Source organism: Cyphomyrmex costatus, unplaced genomic scaffold (assembly GCF_001594065.2).
Source record: "Cyphomyrmex costatus isolate MS0001 unplaced genomic scaffold, Ccosl1.0 scaffold474, whole genome shotgun sequence".
Taxonomy (NCBI): domain Eukaryota; kingdom Metazoa; phylum Arthropoda; class Insecta; order Hymenoptera; family Formicidae; genus Cyphomyrmex; species Cyphomyrmex costatus.
In genome coordinates this window covers 1,180,680-1,201,614 of record NW_017279009.1, presented here as the reverse complement: position 1 = coordinate 1,201,614, position 20,935 = coordinate 1,180,680, and the positions used below count along the sequence as shown (strand labels likewise).

The 20,935-nt window shown below is 32.6% G+C and overlaps 4 protein-coding genes across 5 annotated transcripts; 1 reads left to right on the top strand and 3 right to left on the bottom strand.

Moving 5' to 3' along the window:
• Window positions 1–80: 80 nt before the first annotated feature.
• LOC108777948 (protein abnormal spindle) lies at window positions 81–9,786 on the bottom strand. The gene is made up of 10 exons (XM_018544967.1): window positions 9,762–9,786; window positions 9,304–9,495; window positions 7,861–9,151; window positions 7,595–7,790; window positions 5,945–6,142; window positions 5,678–5,832; window positions 2,996–5,524; window positions 694–878; window positions 490–606; window positions 81–299 (listed from the first exon to the last, which is right to left on the bottom strand). The coding sequence occupies exons 2-10, from the start codon at window positions 9,472–9,474 to the stop codon at window positions 81–83; spliced, it is 5,061 nt and encodes a 1,686-aa protein (XP_018400469.1). The 5' UTR covers window positions 9,475–9,495; window positions 9,762–9,786.
• Window positions 9,787–11,264: 1,478 nt separating this feature from the next.
• Window positions 11,265–15,694, bottom strand: Pp4-19C (protein phosphatase 19C). Of its 2 annotated transcripts, none has more exons than XM_018544893.1 (7): window positions 15,460–15,694; window positions 15,118–15,378; window positions 14,738–15,030; window positions 14,490–14,642; window positions 14,049–14,300; window positions 12,900–13,138; window positions 11,265–11,737 (listed from the first exon to the last, which is right to left on the bottom strand). In XM_018544893.1, exons 3-7 carry the CDS (start codon window positions 14,885–14,887, stop codon window positions 11,608–11,610), a joined length of 924 nt encoding a protein of 307 aa, XP_018400395.1. In that variant the 5' UTR covers window positions 14,888–15,030; window positions 15,118–15,378; window positions 15,460–15,694; the 3' UTR covers window positions 11,265–11,607. The 2 variants fall into 2 exon arrangements, with proteins under 2 accessions (XP_018400395.1, XP_018400396.1); XM_018544894.1 differs by having other exon boundaries at window positions 14,738–14,918; window positions 15,005–15,030; window positions 15,118–15,477.
• A 734-nt stretch (window positions 15,695–16,428) lies between these two features.
• On the top strand, window positions 16,429–18,360 carry Vps29 (vacuolar protein sorting 29). Its single transcript, XM_018545088.1, has 4 exons — window positions 16,429–16,532; window positions 16,910–17,101; window positions 17,570–17,805; window positions 18,203–18,360. The coding sequence occupies exons 1-4, from the start codon at window positions 16,530–16,532 to the stop codon at window positions 18,318–18,320; spliced, it is 549 nt and encodes a 182-aa protein (XP_018400590.1). The 5' UTR covers window positions 16,429–16,529; the 3' UTR covers window positions 18,321–18,360.
• Window positions 18,361–18,792: 432 nt separating this feature from the next.
• Ufd1-like (ubiquitin fusion-degradation 1-like) lies at window positions 18,793–20,551 on the bottom strand. Its single transcript, XM_018545040.1, has 5 exons — window positions 20,218–20,551; window positions 19,956–20,076; window positions 19,734–19,888; window positions 19,081–19,632; window positions 18,793–18,910 (listed from the first exon to the last, which is right to left on the bottom strand). The coding sequence occupies exons 1-5, from the start codon at window positions 20,218–20,220 to the stop codon at window positions 18,839–18,841; spliced, it is 903 nt and encodes a 300-aa protein (XP_018400542.1). The 5' UTR covers window positions 20,221–20,551; the 3' UTR covers window positions 18,793–18,838.
• Between the last annotated feature and the right edge of the window lie 384 nt (window positions 20,552–20,935).

Genomic DNA, 20,935 nt, shown 5'->3' with positions numbered 1-20,935 from the left:
TCAACATTCAGACCGCACACTATGCACAAATAAAATTTTTTAAATATAACAAACGTACATAATTCACCAAATTTGATATATCAAGTGCAAATTCTTTTAACAATAGCTGTAACGGCAATACTCATGTCGGTAAAGAGACGCGGTTTCTGCATTGCTAAATTATTTCGATCAGGTTCACAATTGGGATATAATTTATCTGGGTCCTTAAATTTTTGGAGTTTTGGCACTATGATATTCTTCAAAACTTTTTGTTGAATAGTTTTCATTAGGTAATTTATTTGTGGACACATTGCTGTAGCCTGAAAAAACATTGAAAGATATATAAAAACAGGAAGAGGTCAAAGAGTAAGTTTGTATAAAAAATTGTTTAAAAGTATATTAAAAAATTATTAAAAGGCTTAAAGAGAGAGAGAGAGAATTTTTAAAACTAGAATATTTAAGAATTTAAAAATATATTATTCTTGGCTTAATTTAGCAAGCTGTAATTACTTTCGCGTAATCTTCATTCTGGCTAAGCAACCATATTAAAGTAGCACAATGCAGAAATACTTCCTTATCTTTCAGTGATCCATTCAGAAGCTTTACTAATGCCAATGCATATTCTTTCTAAAAATTAACATGAAGTATTTTTTTATTAAATGACATCTCTTGAATATAATGATAGAAGTAAGATAAACTATGAGCTTTTTCTACCTTAAGCACATATTTTCTCGTATAGGGGTACTTCGACAGGGTAATCAAAATGCTGCATGCTCGCAGACAAACTTTCATCCACGGTAGCGATCTGTTGTTCTGCACTATCGTATTGTAAATGTCATCGGTTAAGTTCAGCTCACAAAGGATGATGCAAACGGTCGGTGACAGCATCGTTATAGTATCTGTATGTGACGAAAAAAAATATGATGAATATAAATTATTTAAATAAAATCAAGATCAATAAATGAAGATAAAGTTAGTAAAGAAATAAAATATTAAATTTATTCAAAACAATATGTAATATAGGATATTTCAACTTTACTCAATCATTTTCAGTCATAGCAAAATCGTTGAAATATAAAAATTGAAATAAACTTCCATGATTGATTAGCATGTTAATAAATAACAAAATTAAAACGTTCTTCTTTGTTTTTAAAATTAAAACGTTAAAAGATAAATATATGTAAGAGAGAATTTTTTATTTTGTTATTCATTCGTACTCCAATCAATTAAGTTTATTCTAATTTCAATATCATGATTGAAAACAAATAATAGTAAGTCGAAACGTCTTATATCATTGGGCGTATTCAAGCCGGACAAAGTTGATAGCTTGTTCGCTGAGTGACTGAATGTGATTAATTGGATTTATAAGTAATCAATTGTGTTTATTTGCTCAGCGAGCAGACCTAGCCGCTTTGCCGATTAAACTCTTCCATTGTTTTGAATAAATTTGATATTTCATTTATTTATGTCCTTTTCTACCAATGTAGATTAATAACTTCAATCTTGGTTCAACTTATTCTTTATCTTTTCCTAATTCTTGAACCAGAAAAAAATATTGAATCGATATTAAAATTAAATTAACAAAATAATAAAGGACTAATAGGAATGTTAGCGCGGTAATCAGTGCGGAAGAATTTCTTTTTTATTACCTATCTATAACAAAATTGATTTAAACTTCGGTTTTCGGCTCTACTTCAAGCCATCTTCAATATGTTAAATAAAAATTCTATCTCTTTATGGTAAAACGAACAAACGATAATCCAAAGTCGTTCCTATTCTGTTGGCACGTGGTTCAAAAATCAGATAACAATAAACAATGTATCGAAACTCTGCAAAGCTATGGAAATATATCGAAAAAATGAAAATTGTAGATTATACATTGGATACACTGTTCGTTATCATTTAACTTTGAATCACGTGTTAACACAACAGAAACAATTTTGAATTGTTACTCCGTTTCACTATGAAGAGGTAGAAATTTTATTTAACACACTGAAGATTCGAAGTACAGTTGATGAACCCTCTAAATCAGCATTGTTATAAATAGATAATAAAAAAATTATTTTGTAACGATCACAGCGTTAAAACTTTTATCAGCTCTTAATTACTTTTGTTATTAACATTCTTGAGTTTCTTTTTTAAGATAAAACTACATCGTTAGAAATGGGCATAAGCATTACTTTGTTTTAGACATACTTAAGTATACGAAATTAGCTCTTCACTTTTAGAATTAACTTATTTTGAGAATTGTGCTACATTGTGCTCATATATTGTAATCGTATAATATGAAAAATATATTAAAAAATAAAAAATAATTTTTAAGTCAACCTCCTTTGCGTTTTTCTCAATTTTTAAATGGTGCTAGGTTGTACTAACATCGTTCAAAAATATTACCTTAAATAATAATAACAGAAGTTGTGACAAAAATAATTTTTGATAATTCTGAATATAATTTATGTTTATATTAATTTTTCAAACAGCAAAAACTAAGTACTAGCTTAGCACAAATTAACACAATCTTTAAAATCCTTGGCACAGTATATTAAAGGCATTTTACTCTTGTGTTCTAGAATAGGGCAAGAGTAGTCTTGTAGCATAACTTAAATATGCAGTTTTATGCTATTTGAATAACTGATGTGAATGTAAACATTAGTTGTATTTAGAATTGTCAAAATTAGTTTTGTCATAATTTTTTTTTTCATTATTTGACAGTAATACTTTAGCACTTCAATGTTAGCACAAACCCAGCACAATTCAGAAAAATTTTAACAAAATAAGTTAATTCTTAAAATAAGGGATAACTTCGTATGGGTTTTATAAATTGTTTGTTTATTACTTGTGTGATTAAGAGAAAAATTCATTATTTAGAAAATGATATATAATAAGAAATAAAATAATAAATTTTTTTCCTCGTCTAAACTTTTCTTTAAGTCTCTTTTCAAAACATCACACATTAATCACATCACTAATAACGCTTAATAATGCAGTATTATTTCTTAAGTGAAAATGAATTTACCTAAACTGTACAAACAAGTAAGCAGCATCCCAACGCTGTTGCAGCTGCGTAGTACATTGATCTTCTTTTGCCAATAGTCGCTGCTTGAAAACGCGAGTTTCGCGGTAATTTGGATACTTTCTCCACATTCGTCTTGAATTTTCGTAGCAAGTAAAGCAATATTATTTACCTGGCGTTGCATTTCATGTTCTATTCTCTTCTTCTTATAACGACGCTGCAACATAATCGTTGCTTGGCGTAGAGACAGATAACGCAGTCTCTCTTGTCTACCAACAATGTAAGCTCGCCAATGGGCTTGGATGACCATCGCGGCATACTTACAGGTTTCGTATCTTCGCATTGCAACTTTCATTCTGTAATACGATTGAATGACTATTGTAGCTTGACGCAATGCGACGAATCGTTTCCTCGCTGTTAGAACTCTCCAGCGTGTTTGCACGACAATAGCCGCGCAAGTTAGCAAGTGCTCTCTCCTGGCAGCACGAGCGGCTTTCTTTGCACGCCACCTTCTTTGCATCTCTAACACATGAACCTTGAACCGTTTATATTTGCTCCTCATTTTGATCATTCGCCACCAAGATTGAATAATAACGCATGCTATCCACTTCGTTAAATACCGCTGGCGATTTGCGCGAGCTAAAACATGTCGACACCGGTAAGTCTGCAGAAGAGAGGCGCTCTTGCGAATCCATAAATATCTTATCCATTCTTGACGAGCTACCGTAATGTTGCGCCACCAGTTTTGTATTTGTATTGTAGCGTCTCTTATTTTTAAGTAATGTCGTCGGATGGTCCTTGCTGAATTGGTACGACGGTACCACGATTGTATTAGTAAAGCTGCTCGCCGCTGTTTCAAATAATTTCTTCTGATTGTTTTTGCCCGCCAATTCTCCTGTATAATACACGTTACTTTCCGCAGCTGCAGAAATTCCAAACGTTGATGTCTCATAAGCATGAGTCCACGCCACCAACGTTGCAATTTCAGGCAAGAGTGCTTCTGCAGTCTATACTTGTGCGAATATATCGCTGCTCTCCACCACGTTTGTATTTTCAAGCAGGCGACTTCTCGTTTGCGCATTTGGTATTTATTCCACGTTCTCTGAATGAGAATGGTACTCTTTCGATATAAGAGGAATTTCTTTCTGTCAAGCACACTCAACCACCATCTCTCAATATTGCGCACGGCAGCTCTCGTCTGCAGAAAGTCAATGCGCGCTTTTAGTACTAATAAATGTTGCCTCCACCAAGATGCCTCCATTTGAATGATACAATAGCTCTCTCTGTTGCGAAGGAACCATTCATCCTGTTCCTGCATGGCTCTCACAGACCTCCACCAAGATTGCACAATCTTGATAGCGTCTCTGCGTATAAGACATGTAGAACGCTGCAATTTCATTGCTCGCGTAGCTCTCCAACAAGTTTGAATCATTAATGTAGCATTCTTCAGATTATAATACAGACTTCGTTGCATCCGCATTAGCAATGTAGCTCTCCATTTTCTTTGCAATATAATCACCGCTTTGTACTTCTTTTGCATTTTATTTTTTCTCACTTGTTTCCACCATCTCTGAATTTGTATCGTAGCTGCTCTGATGCACAAGAACCGTTTGCGTTCCTCAAAATTATCATCAATTTCAATCACATGCGAAGACTGTGTCGTTTTACGTTTCCACATGCGTTGGATCACTGTTGCAGCCAGATTTTTACGTGCATGTAGGAAGTTTCTTACATAAATGTACCAGAGTTGTGCCCGCCACCACTTCTGGATCACGCGAGCCGCTCGATCAAATCGCGGCGCCTGGTACTTGTGAACGATTTGCCACAGAAGCGACAGAGTCTTTTCACAATGACCATCGACAATGCTTTTCACGTCTATGTTGCCCTCCAGGACGTAGCCAGCCTGACGCAAGGAACTTAATGCCATATCTACGTTGTGTATCTTTTGGAGACGCGATATTGCTGGTACCCGACAACGTTGGGTTAATCCTCGGGTGCCAGTGATTAACTCCATCGCGCGACACAATCGCACGCCATCACGTAAATCGTGCCGTATATTTACTACTGCATAATCATATTCCTCAATGTAGGTTTGTCGATAAGTAAGCACATAGTTGTGGCCACGCAGTATTCTGGTCACGTCGCCGATACCACTTAGAAGCTCGCGCGAGAAGCTTAGCAAGATTTCGCGACTTTCCTTATACTGGGCGCGTTTGTGAAATAGACATGGATCATGGCCGATTAACTTATGCTGCTTGGCATAGTCAAGAAAGTATATTAAAAAAAGAAATTTTCTCAAACTAAATTGATTCAGCTGTGTAACAAATTTTTTATTCGGGTCAGTTTTATGATATCCAGGCATTTTTATCAGTCGTGGATTTGAAAAGAATCTTGTTAGCAAAAAACGAGTCAGACCGAAAATGTCATCGTTCGAGCGTAGCGAAATGCTTTCATTGTACACAGTTTCCAAACCGATACGCAGCCACAGAGGATTATAACTCAAGAATAAGCTCAATATCAATTTCTGTAAACCTGTTATGAAGATTAGAATATTATTCAAATTTAAGATTTTGTTTGTATAATCAGTTTTTTTTCTTTAATCATAAAGAAAATGAAGAAATTAAAAATTGAAGTTTGTACAATTTCAAGGATATGTAAGAATATAAAAAAATTATTTCTACGCACCAATATCACGATGAAGATTACGATCTGATCTAATACGTAAAGTTCCTTTAGTAATATACGTGTTGGTACGTGAAAGAACTTGGCAGACTTCGTCCCGTTTGAACATAGCATTTGCGGCTTTTCGTAATGTATTTAATCTTGTATTCGTGTGATATCTGACAAAAATTATAAATTAAAATAATTATTGATTAGCAGTTATTTAAGATTAACTATCTGTTAATTTTTAGAAGCAAACTTTTCTAAATTAATTATTAACATAATGCGCACCTAGCAGATACAGCCTCCTTGGTTTCAGCCAATACAGTATTTTTTTGTGTTTTGCATGTTTGCCATACTTTGCCGATGTCCATTACGGCAGTTTCAACATCAACAGATAAGTCTTCTGGCGAAGATAATAGAGCATTCAACCACTTTGAAAACACCAATTCTTGTTGCAGCAGCCATGGCTCGTCAAAGTATACTGTACTATGTATAATAAAATGACAAATATAATATGTTAAAACAATCAGAATCAACTTTTCAATCTGTAGTTGGAGTCAATTAAAAATTTATATTAATAAAATAGTAGTAATTATTAAAAGTTAATTTTGTAAATAATAAAAAAGATTAAAAACTATTATAAACGGCAAAAAGGTCTATAATTTATATATACAAGATATTCTCAGATTAAACTTAAATCTCAAACTTGAAATATGAAATCAACAAATAAAAAATATGAAATCATGGCCAAACGATCAAAGCTGAATCTTTTAATGCTTAACTATTTCAATGTGAACTAATATTGGGTTGGGGAATCTTTTTACATAAAAAAACCCTTTATTCTACAGTATCTTTGTTAAACATAAGCAAAATTTAAATAAAAAAGGGGGTTTTAGAGCTTACAATTTCTATTTTCGAAAGATTACTATATCTTTGGAGTTTCTGTTCGGTAATTTTAAAAAACAACGAGCTGAAAAAGATGAAAAATTTTCTTTTCACTTTGTGGATCTTTCAAAAAAATTTGCAAAAATTTTTTACTACCTATCCGTGAAAGTTTGAAGCTTTCCCTACATAACCGTTGTTTTTTTAAATGTTCTTACGGTGTTTCTCTTTGCGAGTTATTCGTGAGTTAAGCAAAGGAGCATTCTGATTTTGATTATTCATAACTCCGTTAAAAATCATCATACCGTAATTAAAAATCAGATTCTTAAAGCTGATACTTTGCTCTATCGAATGATATAATTGTAACGAAAATTTCGCAATAAATGGATTGGGGAAGGGTCCTTTCACATATAAGTAAAAGAATTTTTTCCTTAACCTAATACATTATATATGTACATATGTATCATATTTGTAGTCGTATTCATTACGCACCGAAATTTTTTCGGACTTAAAAACCTACTAATGAGGACAAGTAACTAAGGTTTGATTGCACCAACGTAATTTCGATTTTAAGCAAGACTTAAACTGTCTCCGTCATTTTTCAGGCTTTAAAACGAGACAGAGTTTTATGCTTCGCTTAAAATCAAGAAATGTTGATTCACCCGGGTCTAATTGATATTATGCGTGTGTAATTTCTTCGCCTGTTTGTATTATGGCTTTAGTACAAATAAAAGCCCATGAATAATCTTTGATTTTATAAATAAAACAAGAGATATACTTCAATATTGTTCATTTCTAGTTCTGTAAAAAGTTAATATCTCTCTCTTGAACAAAGTATCTGTGAGTAAACAGAGAAAAATTTTGTTTGTTGAGGTCCTAAATTATTTTAAATTTTATGGTTTAATCCAAAAATATTTCCTACAAATTAAAATCTATAATGTATAAAATATAAATTAAGGACCAAAATTTTTTATTTACATAATGTAAATTATTTTATATTATATATAATATTAATGTAAAATATTCTTTCTGTATGAATTATGGAGCTTAGCTTACTTTTTAAGAAATGGGTCCTCTATTGTAGATGGTGCGAAAGGATCCAATTCACATGTTTTATATATAAAGTACTCCTCTTCGTTTCGTATTACAAAACTCGTATTTCTAGACGACGAAGGATGCCATTTTGTATTACACAAAGTATTAAGGGAAAATTTGTTTATCTTAATTGCTGGTACATTCCTCGTATCATTTTCTGCAATTATAATATACAAATCAGTATTGATATTATTAAAAATACAAATTTTTATAAAGACAAAGCTCACTTGCAGCAGATACGTTCAGTTTTAACTCCTTTTTGTGCCTTCTGTCACATAAAGTATTATTTTTTATAACTTTGCCGATTTTTGCATTATTCAAGTTTGATATCATTTTAGAGTAAAAATGCTTCTTTGGTGGAGAAATCTCGATATACATATCTCCTGTCTTTTTTGCTACTGCAACATTCCTAGGAATAACTTCAAAACTGAAGTATTCGCAGTTGGTTGTTTGGATATTTGGATTCATGTCTACAGTAAGATGTTTTACGTATTCATTAGAATCTTTCGGTATATGATGTTCAAATTGAGTCGGTGACGACGAAATTATATTCTTGACATTAGCCATGAGAAAGCTTTTATCTGGTTTAATTGGCGACAAATTATATAAGTTTGTTGATTGTAATACAGGCTCTGCATTGACAGTAGTCTTTGTATCATAAATCGTGGATGCCTCAAAGAATTGATGACTGATATTGAAAGTCTTATGCTTATCTATGATATGAGAAGTTCTAGAACCTATCGATTCTTTTCTCGTTGGTGAACTTGAAATTACATCTGTAGACGTAAATGTAAATTTATTCAGAAGTAATGAAAAATCTGACTGAGTCATGTCTTTATTACACTTCATATTTTCATGAATTTCATGCTCACACAGTATATTGTCAAGAGATTTCCTTTTTTTAATATATGTTGCTCTACGTATATCTTGTGGCTCATTTGATGGAAGCAAAACTTGTGGCAGAACACTACTGTCACTCCATACATTTATATCTTGCTCGTACAAGATATTATCTAATTTTTCATGTCTGTTATGATGCATCCCATCTATTTTATTGTCTTTTGTTTGCAATGTACAATCCTTTATTTCTTTATTTTGATTCAAAATATTTTCTTTATCTAAATCTCTCTTATAGTGAAGCTTGTATTGATTTATTTGTGTATCAAGATTTTTTGTCAAAGAAGAGAGAGACTGACTAACAGTTGCAACTTCTGACGTGTTGTTTTGATTAGATTGTTTGCTTACTGATAATACAGGAATATTTGACGAGGATGATAGTACACCTGGTTTCAATCTTTTAGTTTTATTGCTTTTTTTATCATCCTTAGCTGTTGTTGCTATGATAATATCATATTTAATTCGTCGACTGTCAGTAAGTTGCAGCACATCTCGCCAGCATCCTGCTTCTCTTGGTGACCATTTTATACATAATGTACCAGTGCTATGTCCTTGAATTTTTAGTTCAGATAAGTTTAGATCAATTTGACGTTTTACAGATGGTAGCTTTGTTACGGATATCTGCAAAAAAAGATATTTAACGAAACAAGTTAAAGAAGCCAAGTTGTAAGTCTTCAAAAACTCATACAGTTTTTTTGTAATGATATATAGTCCTATAAAAAAAGATTAATTCCACAATAATTAATTAAAAATATTTAATATATTTTCCATACGTTTAGTGTCTTGTCGCCAGTATTTTTTACATCTAAATAGCATTCTATATTAGTGTTTATCTTAGTTTCTAATTCGATTCTTGTTGCCGGCTGAAACGGTGCAAGTAGTATACTGTATCGAAACTTATCCATTGATGACTCTCTGACTTTTGGTAAAGGATATGGATTCATCACATATAATCACTTGATAAACTGTAATTTAAATACACAGATTACAAATCGTTAAACTTTGAAAACAAAATCTCTGTAAATTATTCCATTATGAAACGTAATATTAAATATTAAATTTAGCGGAAAGACGTCGTGTCTATTACAGCACCGTTCTCACATCATAAATAATTTTTAGCTTAGATTTTATTTATTTTCTCATATTAAAACTACAGAATCCCTACACACATAGAATAAGACAATACTTATTTATACTTATACTAACAACAATAAAGTTTAAAATAACGGACTTTGGTCAACTCAATTTGAACGGGCGCAAACAGGCGCAAAAATAATCTATGAACAGAGGGAACAGAGTGTCAACCGTTAACACAGACCTTATGACCCGTACTCAACACGCTTAAAAATGAATGGTTCTTAAGCCCGATTTACAATAAGTCGGGAGCCGTTGTCGTAGTCGTGCCGTAAGAAATTGGCCAATCACAATTGAAAACAATCGACCATGATTGATTAATTTCTTATATGTAGGATTCACACTGCGTACGACATTCGAGGCCGATATGCGACGCATTGTAGAACAGGCCGTACCCCGGATCTACAATTGGCGATGCAAAGATCCTCCTAGTGGACCGGTAGAAGCTTCGCTAGTCAGACACCTTATACGTGCTATAATGGAAAATAATAAAGTAAAATTAAAAAGAAATGCTACATAATGTTTTATGGCACAATGACATAATTATAAACAAAAGGGGATCAGTTTTCATCACTTAAAAAAAAATTTTTTTTTTTTTAAATGATGAAAACTGATCCCCTTCTGTTTATAATTATGGCATTGTGCCACAAAACATTTATGTAGCATTTCTTTTTAATTTTCCATTATAGCACGTATAAGGTGTCTGACTAGCGAAGCTTCTACCGGGCGCCACTAGGAGATCTTTGCATCGCCAATATGTGTTTTAAGCCCTAAGCTGTAAGAAATTAACCAATTACAGTCGAATTCGAGGAGAATAATCGACTATGATTCGTCCATTCCTTATGGGGCTTTAAACTCTATTGTAGATCCGGGCTTATAGATATAAACGTATAAACCAATCGTATTGAAGAATTTTACAACAGTTGCAAAACTACTTTTTCTACTGAACACAGCCAATGGTTGCGTTCAGCAAAGAAAGCAGCTTTGCAACTGTTGTAAAATTCTTTAAAGCTGGTTCTACATTAGTTGCAAGTCGAACACAAGTTCGTTGCGACAGCCAATCTCAAGCTTGCATTTTGAAATCAACGCTTCAGATTGGCTGTCGCAACAAACTTGCGATTGGCTTGCAACTAATGTAGAACCAGTATAATATGATTGGTCTTGCCCTTACTTCCTTATTAGATCTAAATGTATAAGCCAATCATATTCAAGAATTATACAACAGTTGCAAAGCTGCTTTTTCTGCTGAACGCATCCATTGATTTTATGGAAACAGGCAAGTCAACCTAACTTGAATTAGATTCTAATAAATAATTCAATTCTTTTAATGTTATAAGGTTCGTAACAATAAAGAATATATATTTAAAAAAAATTAAATTATTAGCGTTGAAAATGTGTGAATAAATTCGCTACATTTATCATTAAAATATGTCAAGTAACTCATGTAAACTATTATCAGGGATAAAGGGTAACTCAATGGATCATCTCCAAGATTGCTTATAAAATTTGACATTAAACATAAAAACTTAATTCGTTCTTGAACATCTTTTATGTAAATTTTTTCGGAAATTTAAGTAGTACAAGATAATGATATATCAGCTTAAATTTGAAAGATGAGTTTTATTTTATTTTACAGTCACACATACTGTCACAGTTTCATCCAAATTTGCAGTAAACGGTCCAACGTAATCATGGAAATCTTCGTCAAAAATAATAGTAAATTATCTTTTTCGTGTCACTCATTTTTAGTTACTCTTCTTCACATCAATATAAGCTGGTGGGTGGGTGTGTATGTGTATGCTTACGCGTGAAAACAGAGAGAGGAAAGGGAGAAGGAGAGGTGAGGGAGGGAGGCGGGGAGAGAAACAGAAAGAGAGAGAGCAAATGCTTCAAATCAATTCTGAGTTGATTCTGATGGTTTCTTTTATACTCTATAACAGCGTTTATAAAAAATAATCTGCTTGTGGCTTCTTGCTGGGTATTCCACGGCTTTCTTGCGGTGCCGCTTCGAATATCGTAAAATCTCTCTGCAGATGTTCATTTAGTTCCAGTATTGCAGCGACGTTGCCACATCTGCAATTATAAAAATGTATAATTAAAGCTCCTGTAGGCCTATTTATGTAACTTTTAAACGACAGTTCGGTATCGTTATACTAACGTTGCGAAGCTTTTCTACCATGTAAAATACATACAGCATTCCTAGTTAGTAAAATTGTCGTTAGAAAATTATAGAATAGACCTACTGAATAGATCACCGCGGCTATGTTAGAATTGTGACGTCAGAAACGAGAAATAACACATTAATTTGTGTTATCTACCATTTCTAAATAAAGATTTGGATAAATCTAAATGACGAGATCTATAAAACATTTGTAAAAATAAACTATTTTTTCTTCTCTTGACAGTCAGTAAATGGTTGTAAAAGGTACTTAAAGTAAACCTCTAAAGCCCTGTGTTCACGGTGTTGGAACTCTATCCGGATTCTCGAACCGACAAATGTCAACAAATGTGTAACCAATCAATTTGCCATTTTTCCGTAAAAATTATATATTGATTGGCTACACGTTCCTGGATCCAAAAACTTCTCTTACATCCCTCTTGCATTTCTTTTGAACTTGTCTCACGCATGACTCACATTTCTCGTACAAGGAAACTGCTAGATCTTTTTAAAACAGTATAATTAAGTTCCATACGTGGTCAAAATTATTCGAAATACATGAAGCTTTTAAATACCGACAGGTATTATTAAAGACATCACTTGGTCGTACCCTTTGATTTATTTTTTAGTGTAATTTATTAAAGTGAGTTCCTTTATCATTCCACTGACCTGTTTAGGCTGGAATACACCCTCAAACAGTGGTCGATGATCTCGCCAGTCAAGACAAAATTAGTCGACGATTATTGGCTAAATTACGTATCGATCTTCCCTTGGCTGGCTGAATCATGAACCGCTGTTTAGAATTCCTAAATAGTTCGGAGTATACTCATGTACACACGCACTATTTCCGTTTAAAAATTCAAGATGCTCTTAATGTAACATTTTCAAAATTATTGAAAATTAAACCAATATCAACATATGTCGATATCTTAAAATTTCAATATGAAAAATTTTTTTCTATAACACATCTTTCTGAAATTAATCCGATGTCCTGACCTTTCTGTGATACTCTGTATATAATTTACAATATTTAAGATTTTACTAGAGAAATTACAAATAAAAGAATATTATATGTACCTGTAACAATAATTTGGTGCAGACCAGACGGTCAATACAGTCTCGTTAAAATGCCACTTGTAGCCCTCCATTACTAATTGATGCGCTCGACATATCATATCGATATCATTGGCAGAATTGAACTGTGCTACCACGTCGCTACCAAAAAGATAACCAGCGCCACGCGGCGATACACCCCAGCCTTGGGTATCTTCAGGATCTGACCATAGTAAATCACACATTGGCCCATCATGAGGAACCTGCATCATTAAATGAAAAGTATGTAATATTTTAACACACTCAAAAAAGCAAAAAAATTTAACTATTAATAGATATAATAAAATTTAATTGAAATTGAAATTATGTTGAATGATACTGCAGTTTTAGGGTAGTTGTTCATCAAGCACAAAATAGAGTTCAGTAATAAGACTTATGGTTATCCCGAAGAAGCCACCAAGTAATTTTGATAAAACCTTAGATGATTGCACAATTCGATTATTGCTAATATTTTTTAATATCTATGTGACTGTTAAGATCTGTATTGATAATATATATTAATAATATGTAATTAATTGATCAATAATTAATTCAATTAGTGTTAAGATATTTTTTGCAACTCTCTGGTTTATTCAAAATATGTCATCCAACAATAATTTTATAAAATAAGAACAAATTTCCATATTTATCAAATATAATACATTATTGAACTGTTATCACCAGACATGAAAATACATATGATCAAGCGCGCTTAATAAAACTTTTTTTTGATCAATTTAAGGTGAATGCTCTCTTTATTTTAATAAATAAATAAATAAAAGTTTTAATTATTTACTATTTTTCATTTTTAAAATAAGTTATTTTCAAACATAAACAAAGAGTAATAAATATTGAATGTTGTATAGTATTATATTGGAATGTAGCATTAAATTAAAAAACCCATGATTTGCTTTTTTAAAGACTAAAATTTATACATAACCATGAAACTGCGTTTGTTGCTTAGTTGCATTTAATTCCACATTTATTAGCTTTTTAAATATGAAAAGCCTATGAATGTTTTATGAATTGTTTCTAAATATATTAAAACTGCAACATCAATACATCGAAATAAATAAACATTAATTCCATTTGACTGTAAAAAAAATTATGATGAACAGAACATAATGAACTTACTTCTTGCTTTCTGTCAATGGTTCGAATTTGATCTAATGTCTGAATACTAGGTGATAATCCACCATGAACACAAAAGATCTTGCCATCAATAATAGCAGATAACGATAAATAATCAAATATCTCTGTGCAATACCGCCATACTGTTATACTACCATATTTGCGTAAGCATTCGTCATAAAAGCCATAAACTTGTGTTATTTGCCGTGATTCATGATTTCCTCTTATTAAAGTAATTCTGTCAGGATAACGGACCTATGATAAAAAATAAAATAATATAATAGCATATCTGCTAGCTATTTTGGATTTAATTCCTCTTAAATAATTTTTATTTAAATATAAGGAGAAATTAAAATGCATACATTTATATAAGATAAAAAAAGCAACTTGTGTTTTGCCTCTTAATCACTATTCATGCATTTAAAGTAATTTAGGCTCATATACCTTTAATGCAAGTAAAAGAAGAAATGTTTCAACGCTATAAAAACCTCTGTCCACAAAATCTCCCATAAAAAGATAATTTGTTTCCGGTACATCTCCACCTACTTTAAATAGTTCCTTCAAATCATAAAATTGTCCATGGATATCTCCACAAACCTAAAGAAAACACATCATATAGGATTTAACGTATTTAATATTCTGACTCTGACAGTCTGATCGCTTTTTTTTTTACGAGAAATAGCAATAATTACTGTCACAGGTGAGTCAACACGTTGTACATTGCTCTCTTCGATCAGAATCTCTCGTGCCTTTGCACAAAGAGCTTTGACCTCGGCCTCCTTGATAATCTCACATTTTTTCAGCTGCTCGATTTGCCGATCCAAGTCACTGGACTCGGCCATTGTATGGCGTAGAGATAAATTAATTAAAGTTCTTTGCCAAGAGAGAAAATACAGTTGTTACTAATGGCTCCTATCTATAAAGATCTTTGCAATCTCAATTAGTGTTTTAAGACTCACAGAAGTGATGTAAACCGTGGAATAAGCTGTCAAATAAATACGAAACAGGTAACAGGAACGAAGAATGCATACACACGGTATGAAAGAAATTACATGTCCCACACGGTACTTACGGGTTATCTTCGACGCGGTCGTCGGCACTTGCAGTTTCACCCTCGTGATCGACGCATTGGACGAGCAAACCGTCGCTGAATTTATCTTAATAACACAATTAGAGAAGAGGGATCAAGCGGGAGCCCTGTGTGTGAGGAGTATTTGCCGAACTTGTTTCAATGTTGCAAATCAAGTCACGAATCGCTCGTGGTCATTCACCTGGGCCGACACCAAGGGTCTGTTTTTTATTCCTGCACTAGAACTTTCTTTCTTGCTTTTACCTAATACCAAACATATATTCATCTCACTCTAAACTCCAAAAGTGTACACTAGCTCAATGCTCAATCACAAGAAAAACATACCTCAATTGTACCAAATTGTTTAACATAAACATGGGACTCAAAATGAAATGATGGTGAACATGAATTTAGAATTATATGCGAGCAGGTGAGATGAATGATGGAAGATTTCAACCTATCAGAAATCATGTATATAATAATGGATGCTTTTTGATAGGTTGAAATCTTTTATTCCCTGTGCCCTTCAAATGTGTCTCTTTTAAGCCACCGAATGATCATTTTTTATTGATTTCGCCATATTCAGGGAACAAATGCGATAATAATGTTGGATTCACACTGGACGCAGCAAGCGTCAAGCAAAATATCGTCACGCTGATTGGTTGCTACTCCGCTGCTTGATGGTTGCTGTGTCCAGTCTCCAGTGTGAATCCAGCAATAGCGATAGAAATGACAGTTTCAACCTATCAAAAACTGTATATTCCGATATATCCGATTTCTGATAAATTGAAACTATGTTATTATTCTTATCGCTATCGCTGTTTCCTCGCATTGTGTCAATTTCTTATGACTTAAGACTTAAAAAAACTATTGTAGATCCAGTCTTAAGAAATAAGACAACGCTCCAGATGTGCCGCCATTTTTGATAAACACCCGCCACTATATAAATACCTATCTAAAAATTGGCCATTATAATTTATATTGATCCATTTTTGTGTGGGTGAGTATATTCACAAAGGCAAAAAACTATCAATGAAGTCAACCGGCGAGGGTGGTGGAGCGCCTCTTAGAATTTAAAATTTATTTTTGATTTCTTGAATATTATTTTAAAATTCCCGCGACGCAAATATTTAAATGGCCGCATTGAGAAGATGCGCGATCCATACAAAACTCGACTTTTGAGAACGAACTGACTCCCGTTTATCATGATCACATATGTATTGATATGCCTTGTGTATGTATATATCGTATAATTCCAGTTTCCAGTGTCATATTTGACGTTTCAGTTTCAGTACAGTTCAGTTCAGCCTCTTGTACATCATATTATGGCATAAAGTAATTGTTGATATTATAAGATTTTAAATATATATTGATATACAAAAATATATTAATTTAAGGAGTTAATTGCAAAAATCATGGTAAGTACACAAAAATAATAAATGTGCTAAAAATTGTTTTAGTAATCTAACCTTAAAAGAGGTGTAGTATTTTATGTTATTTTAAAATTTCTTTTATATATTGAACTTGTATTGTGTAATCAGAGAATTACTTGTCTACTAAATGTCTTTAATCGTTTTCTGCTTACAACTAATATTTTGAACACAAATTTAGCATGGCAGACAGTATACTGATCTGTCATGCTGAAGGTCCTTGGTAAAAACTGAAATATTTGTGCTCGTGTCTCCTTTCGGAAAAGACCGGCAACCTCCTGAGAGTACTTTTGTTAATATATTACTACACACTAAACTTTTAAAATCTCTTATTTAAAAGTGAGTACAGAAACAAATTTTTTTAGCTTGTGTTGGTATTAGGAGACTTGCACATTCCACATAGATGTAGCAGCCTCCCAAGTAAGTTTAAGAAACTGCTAGTACCAGGAAGGATACAGCATATCTTATGCACTGGTAATCTTTGTACAAAGGAGTCCTATGATTATCTCAAGACATTAGCCAGTGATGTTCATGTAGTCAGAGGAGATTTTGATGAGGTATATATTCATCTAACAGTTTTATTTAATCATATAGACACAAAAATATGGAATAATATCAAAATGTAGTCAAAACAATTATGCTCATTTATATCAATGTAGATTAACTTTAATCTTGGTTCAACTGATCAAGATAATGGGTCTGTTTTTTGTTCCTGTACTGTTTAAACTAGTACACACGATGCAATAAGTTGAAGTGAAACAAATATATGTTTGTTTCATTTTAACTTATTGCACCGTGTGCACTAGTTTAGACAGTGTAGGAACAAAAAATAGACCCTAAGTTGAACCAAGATTAAAATTAAACTACATCGATAGACACGGATATTAGACAATTAGATATGTCAAGTAAAATTGGGAACAAGAAAAATAGAATGGTTATTGATTAAGTTAAATTACAAGATACACTGCATAACTGTAAATATTATTTATGCATAGATCAAAGCAAACAATTTTATTTGTTTACAGAATCTAAATTATCCAGAACAAAAAGTAGTCACTGTAGGCCAGTTCAGAATAGGACTTTCTCATGGACACCAAGTGGTTCCATGGGGTGATCCAGAATCTTTAGCCTTGATACAGAGACAATTAGATGTAGACATTCTCATATCCGGACACACACATAAATTTGAAGCCTATGAGCATGAAAATAAATTCTATATCAATCCTGGATCAGCTACTGGAGCTTACAATCCTCTAGATACGTAAGTTTTTTTAAAAAGATCTAAAAATAAATTCCGACATTTTCAACGCAAAAAAAGTTACTTTTGTTTACGCTTCAAATGAATGCCAACTATTAGGCTCAAAAGTTTGGCACTCATCTTTCAAAAACATTTATTGCCGTTTTATCAAACACACAAGCAGTGCTAATGACATATTTTTGCAATAATATTTTTGGGAATAAATATATTTCCAAAGATTTAGTTCATAAATATTCTATTTTTTTATTGCAAATCTATTTTTAAATTAATTATTTGATACATCTTTTATCATTAACATATAAATTATTTTCTCTGAAAAATGAATATATTATTCATGAAAATTATTATTATTATAAGAAAATTCTATAGGCGTTCTTCTTTAATAATAATTTGTTTTTAGGTCAGTTATACCGTCATTTGTATTAATGGACATCCAAAGCTCAACGGTGGTTACTTACGTATATCAACTGGTCGGAGACGAAGTTAAAGTGGAAAGAATTGAATATAAGAAAAGTTAGAATCACCGGAATTTCCAGAATATATCTATTATGAATTATGCTCCAGATTTACTAAAAATGCAATTATATGCGTAAATGTGTGTCGAGTACTTTTAATCTGTCTCGGATTAATTAATTAAATAACATTTAAACGTAATTCGTATATTTGTTGTAAATAAAAAGTAATATCACTATTATACATAAATTGAGTACTCTTAAATATAAAAGTAGATTAATAGATCACTTTGAAAAAAGTTGCTCTTGATAATATTTATGCAATTTTCTATATAAAATTATATAGAATTATCCTATATATAGTGTTTGATATATAGCTTAGTATTAAATTTCTTTATTTCCATAGAGAGACATAATATGAAAGACGAAACAATATTTTTTCTGCTTATGATAAATATATAACAGAAGAATAAAAACGTACGTATATCTTATTAAAATAGTAATTCAGATACAACATTCATTCTAGCAAACGCTCTCATAAATTTGGTTTATAAATTAAAAATAAATAATTACTCATTATTTTATCATTTTCTGGATTTTCTTAGAAGTGTGAACCCTTCGCCAGTAAATGCCTTAAACTCGTCTGGATCTTTTGTCTAAAAGAATATAAATGATTCATAATACTAATTGTAAGACGATTACATGTGATATTATGTGAAGTTATTATAAATTACTATAAGTTACAGATCTATATTTCACGACAATGTTTGAAACAAAATTTTATTTATAATTCTATATATCAGAGAACTTCAACTAAAGTTTTTACCTCCTTATTATTCACTGGCTTCATGTTTCGCAGGAACCTGAGAGTGCCTATTTGGTAATCATAATCGGGTATTCCGCGAACGTAGGTTGGCTTAGTGGTTACAGTTTCTTGCTTGGGCATATCTTTGCGTTTTTTACCATCTAACCGGACACCTTCACCCTGAAAAGGTACAAAGCCAGTCTGCGCCGGCATCAAATCTGCCAGATGCTCTATTTCATCCTCTTCCTTCTTTGGCTCTCGTACTGGTTCTTTATAGCCTACTGGTGGAGCAAACTCCACATTCATATCACATTCAATGATACTAACTGCTGGACCAGGTTTGGTTTCGAGCACACACATCTCGTAAATTTTTTGATTATATTTAATTGCAATCACATCGCCTGTAGTTAGACAGGCAAAGCTGCGCAGACCATTCTCTAATACAGCCTTTGGGTTTGTGATATCTAGAAAATCCTCTGACTGTGGCTGAAAACGAGAGAATGTTGCAACTGGTAATGACACACTCTCTACATTCAGTAACTCGCCTTCTTCCAGTAAAAGATTATGCATCATCTATGAAAGAAAATAATTATTTATTATTTAATAATTAATAAATATTAATATTTATTTATCATCGATACATATGTATGTTAAAACAGGTTTTCTTCACTAACCCAATAAGGCAAATAGACTTTTCCTTCATCGGCGATAAACTCTAGTACACCACAATGAGTAATTCTATTTGTTTTCTTGTTGGTTAGTTTAAATAGCATTGGATAAATAATATTAAGCCTTGTAAGCTGCTCCAGGGCAGATGGTGGCATAATTACTAAAAAGTAAACAGATGAATTCAAAGCTTTTTTTCTGCTTTTATCTAATTGCCAGTTGGTACTCACTCTTGCCGCCACGTTCAACATCCTGGCGATAGGTTCCAGGCAACATTGACACTGAAAAGCATTTGTACTGGGTGTTGAAGGGCCGCGGAATCTCCGGGAACATGTTAAACCCGAACTGAAACTAAAAAGTCAACCATTGTTATGTTAAATTGTTAACCTCAATTACTCTGTTTCTGGAAAACAAATTTTGGCATGATTTTTGCCGTTTCCCTGGTTACTCTGGTAGAATCATTGATTTTAATTATTTCTTCAGTTTTCTTACCATGTTTGGAGTTTGTTGATACTTTCGGCGATTTTTTTTATAGGATTTTTTTCTATAGCAGCAACATGAATTTTAACAAGTCACGACTGTCACGAGTCACCGTCACGACATTTGTACCAATTTGTATAGAACCTTATTATTCTTCACTTGACCTTTACTTTCTTAATGTTCTTCTTTTTCTTTTAAATAGCTCTTTATAATTTAAGAAATCGAGGATACGGTCAAAAACGTCAAAACTAAAGACAAGAGACGCGTTCTACCCAACCCTCACGAGTTACAAATTTACACTGATTTAATTCTCCAAACACAACGCTTGCTGACTTGCTATTGCTTGCTATTACTCACAATTGCTCACGAATTCACGATTCTCAATTCTCACGAAGTCACGAGCATTGGCTGTGTATCAGCAGAAAAAGCAGCTATTGTAAACACTTTTTTAATCTCATTTGTCTTTCCCTTAGTTTCTGACTGGATCTAGATGTATAAACCAATGGTCATGTTCAGCAGACTCAACTGTTGCGGAGCGGATCCGTGAGCGCTCGCTGCTATTGGTATATTCTTTCAGATCATCCAATAGCAGCGAGCGTTCACAGATCCGCTCCACAACAGTTGAATCTGATGAGGCCTGTTCTTTTTACCGAACTGGTACACAGAGTGCAATAAGTTGAAGTGAAACAGATATACGTTTGTTTCATTTCAACTTATTGCACTGTATGTA